At 44.7% G+C, this 13715-nt stretch overlaps 1 protein-coding gene across 1 annotated transcript in view; it reads right to left on the reverse strand.

Moving 5' to 3' along the window:
- Positions 1 to 13715, reverse strand: part of KCNK10 (potassium two pore domain channel subfamily K member 10) — a 145215-nt gene that overhangs the window by 84131 nt on the left and 47369 nt on the right. Inside the window, exon 2 of the mRNA XM_019552379.1 lies at positions 9935 to 10257. Within this exon, the coding sequence (XP_019407924.1) occupies positions 9935 to 10257 (323 nt within the window). The remainder of the gene's footprint in view (positions 1 to 9934; positions 10258 to 13715) is intronic.

The following is a 13715-nucleotide window of genomic DNA, read 5'->3' on the forward strand; positions in this document are numbered from 1 at the left end:
CCTAGGGGTGCCGTGAACTCCCCTAGTGCCCCCTACTATGCCCAGTTAGTGTCAATGCACCCTCACCATCTCGCCCACCACGTCTTTGATGTTAGTCATGTTTAAGGGAGGCTGCCTTTTTGTCTTCTTTGACACGATGCCCTGATGTATCCCAGTCTGTGCTCTGTCCTACGTGACTCGGTGCACTAGGGCTTAGGGGCTACACGTGACTCCAACCACCCCTGTACCATGCTCCAAGCCTCGCAGATGTACCAGACGTTGTCTTGTCAGTTCTCCCCTCAGCACCCTCATGGGCACCCCTTGGCTCGTTTTGCAATTGCCCACGCCTTCATGGGCATCCCCTGGCTTTTCTGCAATCACCTGCACCCTCACAGGTTCCCTGGGCTTGTCTCACCTATGACCCGCACCCTCGTGCCCACTCTGGGGCCTTCCCTTGCAACCGCGCCCGCTCTGGGGCCTTCCCTCGTGACCGCGACCACGCCCGCTCTGGGGCCTTCCCTCGCGACCGTGACCGCGCCCGCGACCGCGCCTGCTCTGGGGCCTTTCACAATTGGGCTCAGGTGGCCGTAGCCATGCCTGGCCCCCAAATCCCCTCCTCAGGTCTAAAGTTCCTGTGGGGCTCAGGCAGCCTCAGCCTTACCTGACCCCCAATCTTCTCCACCCCTTCCCAGGGCTGGGGTCAATGCACCCCTGAATGTTGTGCCCTCTCTGGCACCAGGGTCCCCACACTACTGTGGAGCCCCTATGAGGCCTCCTCCAAACCCTAATAGCCTCACCCAGTCCACCGGTCTTATAAAACTACAAATGGAAAACTCAAGCTCCTGGGCTATAATGTAAACTCTAAGCCACCTGGCTAACCATCATTCAAATCCCTACCAGGGCTTCCTCCACCCGACATCCTCGAACAGAAGCTGCACAGGCCATCAGGCTTCTCTACTCTGCTTACTCCCGCACAGCTCCTTCTTCCTCGGCTGCTAGTGGAGAACTGCCTCCCTGGCCTCAGCCTGGATTACATTTATATAGGTCAGGCCCTGCCCCCTTCCGGTCAGCTGACCAACTGTGGTTGTCCCGGCAACTGGCACCTGTACCTCTTTATAGGCGCAGGACACTGAAGTGCCCTGCGACACACCTTCGCCCCTTAAGTTCAAAACTCACTAGGAGCAGGGTACTGAAGTGCCCTGCGACAACTGTATAATGTAACACCTATGGCAGCAGTCAGCAATGTTTTCAAACAGCAGGCCAAAGAAGCCAAGCCCAAGTCTGAGGTGTGCTAGTGCTTCCAACCAAGCTACTGCCACAAACAGGGCCGTCCCTGGTGTGGGGCTTGTGGGATCAGAGTGGGGGCAGGGCCCTGCTTGGGCTGATTTGCCCCGGGCCCTGCACCCTGCTTGGGTAACCTCTGGCCACAACACAAGGAAAGCTCCCCACCTTCCAGCTGCAGCACAGGCAAAGCCCTCACAGTAGAAATGCCATCAAAGTCCTCCAGTTCTGCAGCCCAGATCCAAAGATCCATGGGCTGGATCCAGCCCATAGGAGTTGCTCACTGCTGATCAAGACAAGGGTACGCTAAAGCTATCTAAATGTTGTCCTTATTTTTTTTTTTTAGGGGTTTTTTGTCTCTATAGTTGATAGTTTAAGAAACAAAACATAAGGAACAGAAAAACAATTTGACATATATAGAAAATAGCTTTTCTAAACAGGATGTACAAAGCCAATTGCCAGTTTCCTTTCTATACTGCTCAGCCAGTCTTGTCTGCATCATCATCAAAAAACAATTCCTCCTTTAACTTATTCAGAAGACCCTTTTTTCTGCTCCAGATTTTTTCTTTTGCCACCCAAGTTCTCTTTTGGCTATTGTCAAAAGGCATGAGAAGATAGTTGTGCTCTATTCAAGCAGTTAGACACTGGAGCTCTTCTATTGCCTTTTCTTATCTATCTTTGGCATAGGAAGGCCAATATGCTGAAAAGCCTATCCAAAGAAGTAACAGCATTATCAATATCAATAAATCCCAAATGGTAACTCCTGGCTAGCCCCCTACCTTAATAACTCTGTTCTTAGCTTCATATAATTTTGTCTTGCCTTATAGACCAACCGACAAACCTTACTGCACCCATTTGTATCCCTTCATAAACCTGATTTCCAAGTATGTGGATGGATTAACATATCCTACACTTCTAACTTAAAATCTGAAGGCACAGGATAAAAAAAAAACCCACTGAAGTTACGTACCCACAAAGTTATTAAACCATCTTGTCACATCTATTTCTAGCAGATCAAATTCCAAGCTTCTCACTTGGTCCAGTCTGGGTGATGAGTAGTGAAAACAGAATGTATACTTCCTAATTGGATCCATAGGAATTGCTATGCCAACCCACAGCAATACTCTGTTATGTGTCTTAGGTCATGGGTAATGCCTGATATTACATGCAGAGGTGTGACCTCAGAATACTCGAACTGTACAATACCATGGGAGAGCTCCAGCTATGGATTATCTTATGCCCTGTAGCATAAGGATTTTTAATTTTCTTAGCAAGTTTAACTGCAAATGTGTTTGGGGGGGCAAGGTTCCAAATATATATATAATGCTTTGTTGAATCTTACTATGCTTCAGTATTTAGGCAAATAGGAACTACACAGATAAGCACAGAGATAGTCAAGTCTGTTTTTCCTCTACCACATTTCAGCTTTTATTTTTTCTTTCTCTCAAAATTCAGTTTCAAACTAATTTAATGGAAACACCCTGAGTTGAATGGGCTGTTAGAATATAGTTGTTTTGGTCAGTTTCTTATTGTTGTATGTTTACAATAGATCATAGAGTCATTCAAGCCAAGTTGTAGATTGCATCAGTACTAAATAATGAATTTGCTTCCCAGCAGTAAATTAGTCTTCAGAAACAGATGTGTGCTGAAAAAAGTAAAACTTTCCACTCCAGGTGAGCTGGGATCACACAGCATGTGCTGTGAAAGAGAGTTGTTGCTAAGAAAAACTGTTCTGTTCCACAGCATGCATCAGTGTTAGATAGACCTGAGCTAAAACCCTATAGGTAAGCACAAACTTGGAGAAGCTCACATCTTTCCCAGAGTTTAATATATAGGCTTCTTATAATAAAGGATGAAACAGAAAAGTCACAAACTTGGAAAATATTTAGATTTAGATTTAGATTCCCATCTCTGTGCACTTGTTGGGGCTGCACTCATTACTATATGATCAGAGTACCTTCATATATGAACATCACAGCCTGGGCTCATCTGTGGGCACTATCAGCAAAGCACATTGTATTTGCAGATAATTTTGGAGGGCAGAGAAATATGAAAGACACATTTCATCTACACTAATGTTTCTGCACACCTCATACAGTGGCCATACATTTTTCTTTGAAGTTTTGCCTGTAACAGCAGGACTCTTCAAGAGATCCAGGTCTAGGCACTAGAGTGTAGGAATCACAAAAGAAGTTTTGACCTTGCAAACACAGCATACATGGCATACCTTATTTCCCTCTTCAAAATCTCTCTTTACCCCTTTCAAATAAATAAATAAAGCCATACGGCTTGCCCTGTGATAAAAATATCCCTTTCTTTCCCCTTATTGTATTTGTGCCACAGAAATGTTCTCCAGGAACTCAGAGCTGAATCACTGTTTTCATTCTGGAGAGTATGATCTATGCATTCATCTAAACACTTTAACGTTATCTGTAATATTAATAATACATATCTCCCTTACATAGAACTTTATGATGAATACGTATAGCACAGCAGCCAGGACCCAGTGAGGTTACCACATCAGCACTGTTATTCTGAACTCTTACAGGCAAGCCCTTGGTGCAATGCAGTAAATCCACTGTGCCACCTAAGGAGTTCTCATTTTTAAAGATCATCAACACAAAGGTGTGAAAGCAAATATTAACCCCCTTCACATTTATTCTCAAACTCTTTTTTGCCCTCTTGCACTCAGCTTGGTTACAACCACAGCTTCTGTATTATATTTAACCACATCTCTGATCCAGGTCAGACAGTCATGAAGAAGAATCAAGTGGAAATTCTTCTTTATTGACAAAATACATTTAAATATTTAATACTAACAGGTCTTGAGCTATTCAATATGTTAAGCTGCTAAAGCCTTTTACGTTAGAAATAATTCTGGGTTACCCAGTAAAATGCCTACAGATCTACTAAATATACAAGAGAGAAAGTTTGCTTATAACGTTTGGCTCGTAGTGGCACAACATGCTTCCTTATTATCTTAATACCACAACATTTGAGGTAAAAGAAAAGACAAAATACTGTGTACAGTCAAGAACTGACACCTGCATACGGATCAAGTTGGAAAACATATGACATTAAGAAAGCCCTGAACTCCATAGACTGCAATGTTTGTCATCCTGTTGATATACTTTATTGTACCATTAAGTATTCTGTTTGTTTGAAAAAGAAGGACTTTGCATATCTTTCATGACTAGCTTTCACATGTAGAACATGCAAATTTGTTGCCTTTTAAATTAAAAAAATCACAACCCACCTAGCACTGCTCCGTTATGTATCACACCTCAAAAGTTATGGGAAATGTTAATCTCAGCAACACTATCCTAATATGTATTAGAAAAAGATCTGAGCCAAAATCCCAGACGCTGTCTGACCTTGGAAGAGTCCACATTCAAATACATGCTTCCATGCTCAAAAAAGATGAGCTCAGCTGAAACAGATGCAGAGAAAGACTGCTAGGATGAGTAGGAAAATGGACAGCTATATGAGAAGAGAGTTGAAAGAGTTTGGCTTGTTTAGTCTTGGCTGCTCAGCCACAAGCTGTTAACTACACCTTCTGGTGAAGACTGGACTCCATGGGGTAGGATTTTGAAAAGAGCTAAAAACAGTCCAAAGTCTGTGAAATAGGAGAAGAAAAGCTAAAAGTAGATAATAGGCAGCAAATTGCTGAAGAATAGATAGCTGGATTAGTGGAATACCATTAAAAAGGTGAAAGGACTATAGGAAGAGAGTTCAGCAGAAATCAGGTAGATTGCAATGAGCCATGAAGTTAATTAACTTTCTCAGCCACCTGATTAGAAATGCCACCGCTGCTGCTGGTAGGCAGTAGCCACGTCTTCATGAGACACTGACTGCGCAGTAGCCCATGACTACTGTGCAGTAGCAGTGCATGGCAGAAAGTGTGACATGATGCTACTGTGTAGTAGTCTCAGGCTACTGTGCAGCTAGTGTCATAAAAATGTTGTTTGGCAATGCTTGCACAGTCATTTAATACTTGTTTATACTAGTACTAGCATAAGTTTATACAAGTACTAAATGACTGTACAGTAACGACTGTGCAGTCAACATCTCATGTAGACATGGCCAGTTAGCTTTAAACCTTGGGAGGAGCAGGAATCAAAGACAGCTGTGATTGCATTACTGCATCCTCCTGAATCTATTTCTGCTGGACTCCATTGTTCCCTCTATGTGGCTGCTTGAAGGAAAAGGAGGAAAAGAAGTGGCAACTATCTTACAGTGTAGTGTTTGGTTTCAGCAGAAAATCAGATGTCCTGCTTAACAGACACCCAATTCTGGAAGGCTTATTCTTGAAGAAAAGGTGACTTTGATGTTTGAATAAATAAGGAATTCCTGCTGTTTAAAAATATATGACACATTTCAGCCATGGTTGCTATTCTACCAGGTTTCTACCACTGTATAACGAAAAGTGTCACATCCTGAACTGGTTCCTCCATTTTTTTTTGCCCAGTTCTAGTTCCTCCATTTTTTTTTTTTTTTGCCCAGAATCCTTGTATTAGTATACATACATTTTGGTTGACTATCTTTAATTGCCCAGCCAGAATGAAGTTAATCCTTTCCCTACGTGTATTGTTTTTCTAATTACTATCAGTCTCAGTGCTTTCTTTCTCTTTGGGTTCACTCTCCTCCCTCTGAAATTTCTTTATGCAATGTTATATCTTTGTTAGTGTGATTTTCTTCTCCCTGGGCACATCTATACGTGATGCTGTGCTACAAGCCGTGACGAACTACCTCATTATAGTATGGTGCTATGGCAATGTAGTTCCGAAAAATAACCACGTACTTCTGGGACGGTGCCGTAATGGCTGTTACTGCACCATCATGCAGTAATGCTCACTAGCACTGCGGCTGAAAGAGACTCGGTGGTCATGACTAACCACAAAATGAACATGAGCCACCAATGCAACATCACAGCTGGCAAAGAAAACAAAACTCTTGCTTGCATCCATAGATGCTTCTCAAGTAAATCTCAGGATGGCATCCTCCCAAATGTACTCAGCCTTGGTGAGGCCAAGCTGGAGAACTGCATCTAATTCTGGGCTCCACAATTCAAGAAGGATGTGGAGAAGCTTGAGAGAGTCCAAAGGAGAGCCACATGCATAATCAGAGGGAAAGAGAACAGGCCTTATGAAGAGAGGCTGAGAGCCATGGGACTCTTCAGCCTGGAAAATCACAGGCTCAGGGATGACTTGATGGCAGCCTATAAGTACATAAGGGGTGTGCATCAGGATCTGGGGGAATGCCTGTTCACCAGAGCGCCCCAAGGGATGACAAGGTCAAATGGTCACAAACTCCTTCAAGACCGTTTTAGGTTGGTCATAAGGAAAAACTTCTTTATTGTCAGAGCCCCCAACACCTGGAATAGACTCCCTTCAGAGGTGGTACAAGTAACTACTCTGGACTATTTTAAGAAATGTTTGGACACTTATTTTGCTGGGATCCTTTTACCTTAGCTGACTTCTTGCCCCTGGGGCAGGGGGCTGGACTCAGTGATCTTCCCAAGTCCCTTCCAGCCCTAGTGTCTACGGAATCTATGAAATCACTTGTAACAACTGCACCATGGGGATCAAAACCAGACACAGAAATTACTATATTTGCTTGAATGCAAGACCAGGTTTTTCTCCAGTCTTCATGGCGGGGAAAAAGCCTGGTTTTAGATTCAACTACTAGCCCAGGGAAGGTGGCAGCTCAGCTCCAGCTTCAGCCCCAGCACCAAGCTCAGGGCTGAAGCTGGATCAAGCCATTGCCCGACCAGGACTAGGAAGGCTCATTTGGCAGGGGAGGGGCTCACAGCAGGAAGGGCACAAGGGAGACAATGGGGTGGGGGGTGAATAATATAAGAGACCCATATGTGTTGCTCTCAGGGAGTGCAGGGGAGACTGTCCAATGTACCCTCCCCCCAACAGCTGTCCTTTCCCTCCCATACCTTCTGCTCTGGCTCCAGTCCCTCAAGTCTCTTTCCCTTCATTTCTTATTTTACAGCTCATAACAGTTGTGCTAGCCTGATTCTAAGGTAGAGTTTATCCATCAACAAGAGTCCTCTTTGCATGAATACTGCCAAATGGCTGAACATCTCTACACTCTTCCCATAGCACTGATCCTTGAAACATCTATTGATTTTTACTGCCTTATCTTGCATTCGTCCTTCTTCTCTGGGTACTAAAAAAATTCAGTGGAACATTAGGTGAGCTACCACTCTTTTTAACAGCTTTTCTAGTTTGGTGTGCTTATTCTTGATCTGTTCCAGTGCCATCTAACAATATCATCTGTCCAAATGTGAGAACTGATGCATGTATTTTCAATTCGGTCCTATCAGAATCCTTTTGAGGATATCATGCCCTTGCTCCCGGTACACTCTTCATAGTTTTTGGGTGTGGTGGCACATCTGTCAGCTCTTTTCAACAAGGAGATCCCGACTACAAAGAACTACTTCTTCCTGCTCTAAGTCTCAGGTGCTCTCCCTTCCAATCTTCTTTCTGTTTGCAAATCATTCTACCTTTTTTACTTCCCAGCATTATTTCTCCTTGACTCCATCATCTCTTCCTCTCTTCGTGTGGAATTAGCTTCCCATTTCTTCTTTCCTGTCTCACTTTCTTTTGCTGCTCTCTCCTCCTTCACACTCTCCACCACAGCAAACTTGTTTCCCAGATGTATTTTTTCTCCATAGCTTGTATTTCTTTGCATTATCTTCATGGTCACAGGCTTCTGTGGATCATTCTCCTCACATAGCAGTCAGCCCTCAAAGCCATCCTGGTCATCAAGTGGTTACAAATCTTGACCCCCCTGTGGAGCCTTCTCTCTCCTGACCTCCATCATTTCTACAAGCCCCTTGAACTCAAGAATAATCTTAAACTGAACCTCTATTCCTCAACATCCCCTACTAAAAGTTATTTCTGGTAAAATCTCTTGCTTTAATATCTTCTGTCAGGTGCCCACTCAGGAATAACGTACATACCAGAGCTTCAGCATCCAGTCACCATTGTTTCCTTCATTCTTCAGGCCACTTCCACTGCTGCATCAGAAACATTATATCTTCTCTTTTTTAGCCTGAGAAAAGGACACAATCTCCCAAATTCCTCTCCTATGAATATATGTTTGTTTACTCCCCTAGTTGCTGACTGTGTATCTTTTTAAGCATGTCATATTAAGTTTGCTCGAAGTCATGAAAATTCTTGTACCTGTACCTACAGGATTTCTATCCTATTCACAACATATATTATCCTAAAAAACTATGCAAAGAAACCATCCATAATACCTTTAAACTACCAATAGCAACCAAACAAGCACTCAAACAAGAGAAATATGAATGTACATGTCCTCTAAACAAGAATTGTTCCTTCCTCTCCAATGACAGATCCCATGCACACTCTCCTGTTTACTGTTTTCTGTGTTCTGGGTTTGACCATGTAAAACGAACTGGGCCCTTCTCCATCTGCGAGGTTTATGTATGTAAGAAAACCTTTTGTGAACATCTTCTGAATTCAGCGCTTGTCTTGAAATGACAGTTCTGAATTTGCAAGTATTTTGCATCACTCTACTGAATAGATCTGAACTTCCATTTGCAGTGTTTTGGGAACAAATCCTCCAGATCCTGGCTGGGAGTTTACAACAGCCAAAAAGGATCTGCTCCCATATATAATCCATGACTGGTTTTGCAATAAGCTGATTTCATGTTAAGATATGACTGCAGTCAGTGCAGAATGAATGCTTATGCCTTGCAGACATCATCAATAAAGCTCATACCTTTCTACCTCATTACTGAGTCTCAGTGCTGCAGTTTAAATCGCTTACAGTAAATTGGGACAGTTTTCACACTGAAGTGATAACCTCACTAGACCAAATTCAACCCTACTGTTAAGTTAAATAACTTCATCTGAGTCATGCCTGCAATTATTACTGCCATTTGACTATATTTTAAAATAAAATAACTATTTCTACCCTCTAAAGTGAAATTTTAATCTTCTTTACCAAAAAAGGATTTCTACAAGAATTCCGAACTTTGTGTGCATGATTTAGGCTTTAACCAATGAATGGCCAGTTTATTTGTGAATCCCCAGGCTTTGTCAGGCAAACCAGCAAGAACTGTTGTTATACAGCACAGCCCTAACAACAAGTAAATTGAACCAGTTCCTTGCTGCTTCAGTTTCAGTGAAAGATGTCTGCTTAGAAGCATGGCAAGCAAACAAGTCCTCTGCATCACCAGAAAGCATGTACAGCACAGTCAGCAGCCAGACAGCCCTTTCTTCAATGTGTTGGCTGCATTATACCATAAAGAGGAACAAAGAAAGGATTAACAAGTCTCTGTGGCCATTGAATCCTTAGGCCTCCTTTGAGGATACCCCTTGGGATGGTGCTTTTCAGCAATATGGACCCCTAGGACCTGGAATGAGACCAATTCTTTTCACACAAGACACCAAACAGCTGTCAGAAGATGACAGTTATCTGCCACTTCTCACCAGGGTAGGATTCAAACAGGGACTCAGAGCTATAATGCCTCCTAGCTCATTACCAGACACCCATGAGCCATCCAGACCCCACAGGCTAGGCTTATCATGAAATGCCAAGCTTATTTCTCACAACTTAAAAGAAAAAGATCCAAAAAAAGGAGAATATTCCCTCTTTAGCTGTGAGCTGCTGTCTTGCCCGTATGTCTTACCTGAATCAGTGTCTCCAGCTCTACTGGGGTCACACAAACATGTTCCCGAAGGAAGTCTGCCTTTTCCAAGGCTATTGTATTCTTCTGGCTGCTTTCAAAGGGCTGTTCCAGGGCACGAAAGACAAGCCCTCCTGTTACCAGATAAGCTACAACCACAACAAAGATGGCAACTACTGTTTTCCACTTCATGACTGTCTGCAAGCCCTGGGAGGCAGTTTCCATGGTCACAACCATAGTTGTCCTTGAAGAAAGAGAGAGACGTGGAGCTGGGTAGGGCTCGTTAGTCTTGGGTTCACAAGCTGGTACGGCTGCAGGAACAGCCACTGAAATGTAGAACAAAAGGTGATGTTAAAGATCTCTTTAGTTAAAAGCTGGGCTTAATCTTCCTGCCCACATATACCCAAAGTTAAGTTTCTACATGGTTATTTCCGAAATAAATGGAAAATATCTTGTTACTTGGAAAATAATCTTATACTGATGTGACTCCTTCCCTCCTGAAGATCCACCAACATTTCGTACATTAGTATACAAATTAGGAGTTGTTTTTCCTACTGCCTCTAGGATAAGAACAATTTATAGGTGTACAAAACAGTTTATCCTATTGGTCGGGACACTAGGATAAATTTCTGCTTCTTAAATAGTAATTGATCATAGTGGGATTATTAGTGACCAGAAACAAAGCTGGTGAAAAAACTAAAATTGTTTTTTAAACAGTTCTACAAATCAAGGGGTATGACTTTCCCAAGTTCTCCTTCCCCTGAGCAGCTTTACCACTGTAGTTCTAGGTTCAGCATGGGAAAGAAGGAATGGGCAGGTCAGATGGGCGCAGGAGCATCCCTCCCTGGACTACCACCAAGGAAGTGGTGTAGACATACTCAAAGCCCATGTTTGGTTTGATACAGTTTGCATAGCCATATTATTCACAAGCTTACACAAAAGCAACAGGTGTTAGAGAAAGTGTCTAGTGGAGTTTCACACAATCTGGCATAAATCATTAACATTTTGTGACAGACATTTGCAAGTGAAACTTAACTCCCTTGAGAGAGCCAGAAGACCTATGCCTGTCAAGTCCCATTAAAGCCCTAAAAATAGGCTGACCTGGGCCCCTGAACTAACACACTATTTTTCAAATGGATTGGACTAACAGTCTAGTTGAAGAGAAGATACTAGTTTTATTTTAAACAGAACCCTTGCTGGAACCTTCATATGGTGTAGCTACCATTGGCCCATAATTTCTTTGAGATCACACTGGGTCATTCCTCTTGTGACCTAAACAAGATAACCATTAAAATATGGCTTCTCTAGCCAAGCCCAAACTACATTTATTCCCAAAATACTATTGCCTCTTCAGCTCAAGAACTATACTAGGACACTGATAGAATCTAAAGACAGCAGTACTGTAAACAGACTGACTATATAAGATTTGAACATAAAAACAAGATTACACGTTCAGCTAAACAGCATGCTACAACTCTCCCCCAGCAACAGGCTGTCTTGTAGTACTGAATAATTTACAGAAATTCTACCATCAACTAAAATCTAATTTTCTTACAACTGACACTTCTCAAGCATTACATTAAAGATGCAGATCGCAGCTGACCAAGATAATGCTGACCAGTACAGCATGTCAAATTTCACTCAGCGTTTCATTTCAAAGCTGTTTCGATGCGTTTTGAGTTCAAAACAGCAAAATCGAAATAAAACAAAACAGCTTCAAAATGAAACAAAGAAACTCAAAACATTTTGAGTTTCAAAGCCAAGCTTACTGGCTTCAGCGCCAGTCCCAGCTGGTAGCACCTGCCTCCTGTCATCTGGCAGGCAGATTGGGGGCTTGCCTGCACCCCAGGAGGGCTGCAGGGGCTGTGCCACTGTCCTCCTGGGGGTGTGGGCCCCCAATCTGCCTGCCAGATGACAGAAGGCAGGTGCTACCAGCTGGGACTGGCGCTGCCAAATGACAAACCAGCACTGAGTACAGCCCGCACCCAGTGCCAAGAAGATAGGTGCTGCTGCTAGCCCCAGGCAGCAGTACCTGGCTCCTGTCACCCAGCAGGCAGAGTGGTGGCATGCACCCCTGAGAGGACTCTGGCACAGCCCCTGCAGCCCTCCAGGGGTGCTGGCAGGCCCCCAAACTGCCTACCACCTGACAGGAACCCGGTGTTGCTGCCTGGGACCAGCTGGGCTGCAGCACATCAGCTCATGTGGGGACCCACCACCCCGATCCCAGGGTGGGGGAAGGTCCCTGCACCAGCTGATTTGCCCCAGCCCCATACTGGAGCCAGCTCAAGGAAGGTGCAGGGTCCAGGGCAGATCAGCTCATGCAGGGACCCTTCCCCACCCTGGGATTGGGGTGGCAGGTCCCTGCATGAGCTGGTCTGCCCTGGCCCCACTGGCTCCAGGTGGCAGCACCTGGGTCCTGTCAGCCAGCAAGCAGATTGGGGGTCCATTGGCACCCCCAAGAGTGCTGCAGAGGCTGTGCCAGAGTCCTCCCGGGGGTGTGTGCCCCCAATCTGCCTGCCAGGTGACAGGAGCTGGGTGCTGCCACCTGGGGCCAGCAGTAGCACCAATCTTCCCTGTGTTGGGTGTGGGCTGTGCCCAGCACCTGTCTGTCATCTGGCAGGCAGATTGGGGGCCCGCACCTCCAGGAGGACTCCAGCACAGCCCCTGCAGCCCTCCCAGAGGTACTGGCAAGCCCCCAATCTGCATGCTGGAAGAGAGGACCAGGGTGCTGCCACCTGGGACCAGCAGCAGCACCAATTTTCCCGGTGCTGGTCCCAGATGACAGAACCAATCTTCTCTCATCTGGAAGGCAGATCAGGGGATTGCACCCCCAGAAGGACTCTGGCACAGCCCCCACAGCCCTCCCGGGGTGCAGGCAAGCTCCCGATCTGCCTGCCTGCTGCATTTTGTTTCCCCATAATAACTTATGAATGAAACATCAAAACTGTGTTGAAACAGCAAAACAGTTTCAATTAAACAAAATGGAACCACGCTTTCAAAATTAATAGAAACTCAAAACAAAACACTGTTCCATCAAATTGTTGAAATGGAAGTCAAATGGGAAAGGTGCTGTTTTGCACAGCCCTACTGACCAGTAAATACTGAATGCAGTGGTCATTGGGTGAATCTATATGCGATGTTTACTGCACAGTAGTGTAATTTACTGAGCAGTAAGTGTGTGCATCTACACATGCACAATCTTACTGTGCAGTAAACTGCTCTAATCACGAGTAAATTTGGTACCTGCAAATGCAAGTAGCAAATTTACTCATGATTAGTCACTGTGCAGTAGTGCTCATGTAGATGCCTGACTGGGAGCAAATGTGCTGCCAGTCAGCTGGCCAGGAGGGGAGAGGAGATTGCTTCCTGCTCCTGGCAGCTGCTGGCTGCTGGGGTTGGCTCCACCACCGGAGCCTGGGCAGGGATTATGTTCCCCCACCCCAGCAGCAGGGAGCTCCCAAACCCCTGCTCTGAGATCACAATGGGGGAGCAGGGGCTGGGAGATCCTTATCTCCCGGCCCCCACTTCACCCTCATGATCAGGGGGTGGGGGACTCCCCCTGGCTGTGGCAGGGGACCAGCACAGGATCAGTGGGGGCAGGAGCAGATTGCTGCCATGAGCAGCAAATCTCCCAAGTCTTTGCATGTGTAGATACCTATCCATGAGCATTTACTTATGAGTAATTTACTCACAAGTAAACTGCTCCCAGATCAAATCCATGTGGAGACACAGCCTTTGTACCCAATATTAATATTATTTTTACAGCAAAACTGTTTATGGAATA

The sequence above is a fragment of the Crocodylus porosus genome, unplaced genomic scaffold, assembly GCF_001723895.1.
Source record: "Crocodylus porosus isolate Cpor-Errol unplaced genomic scaffold, CroPor_comp1, whole genome shotgun sequence".
Taxonomy (NCBI): Eukaryota; Metazoa; Chordata; order Crocodylia; family Crocodylidae; genus Crocodylus; species Crocodylus porosus.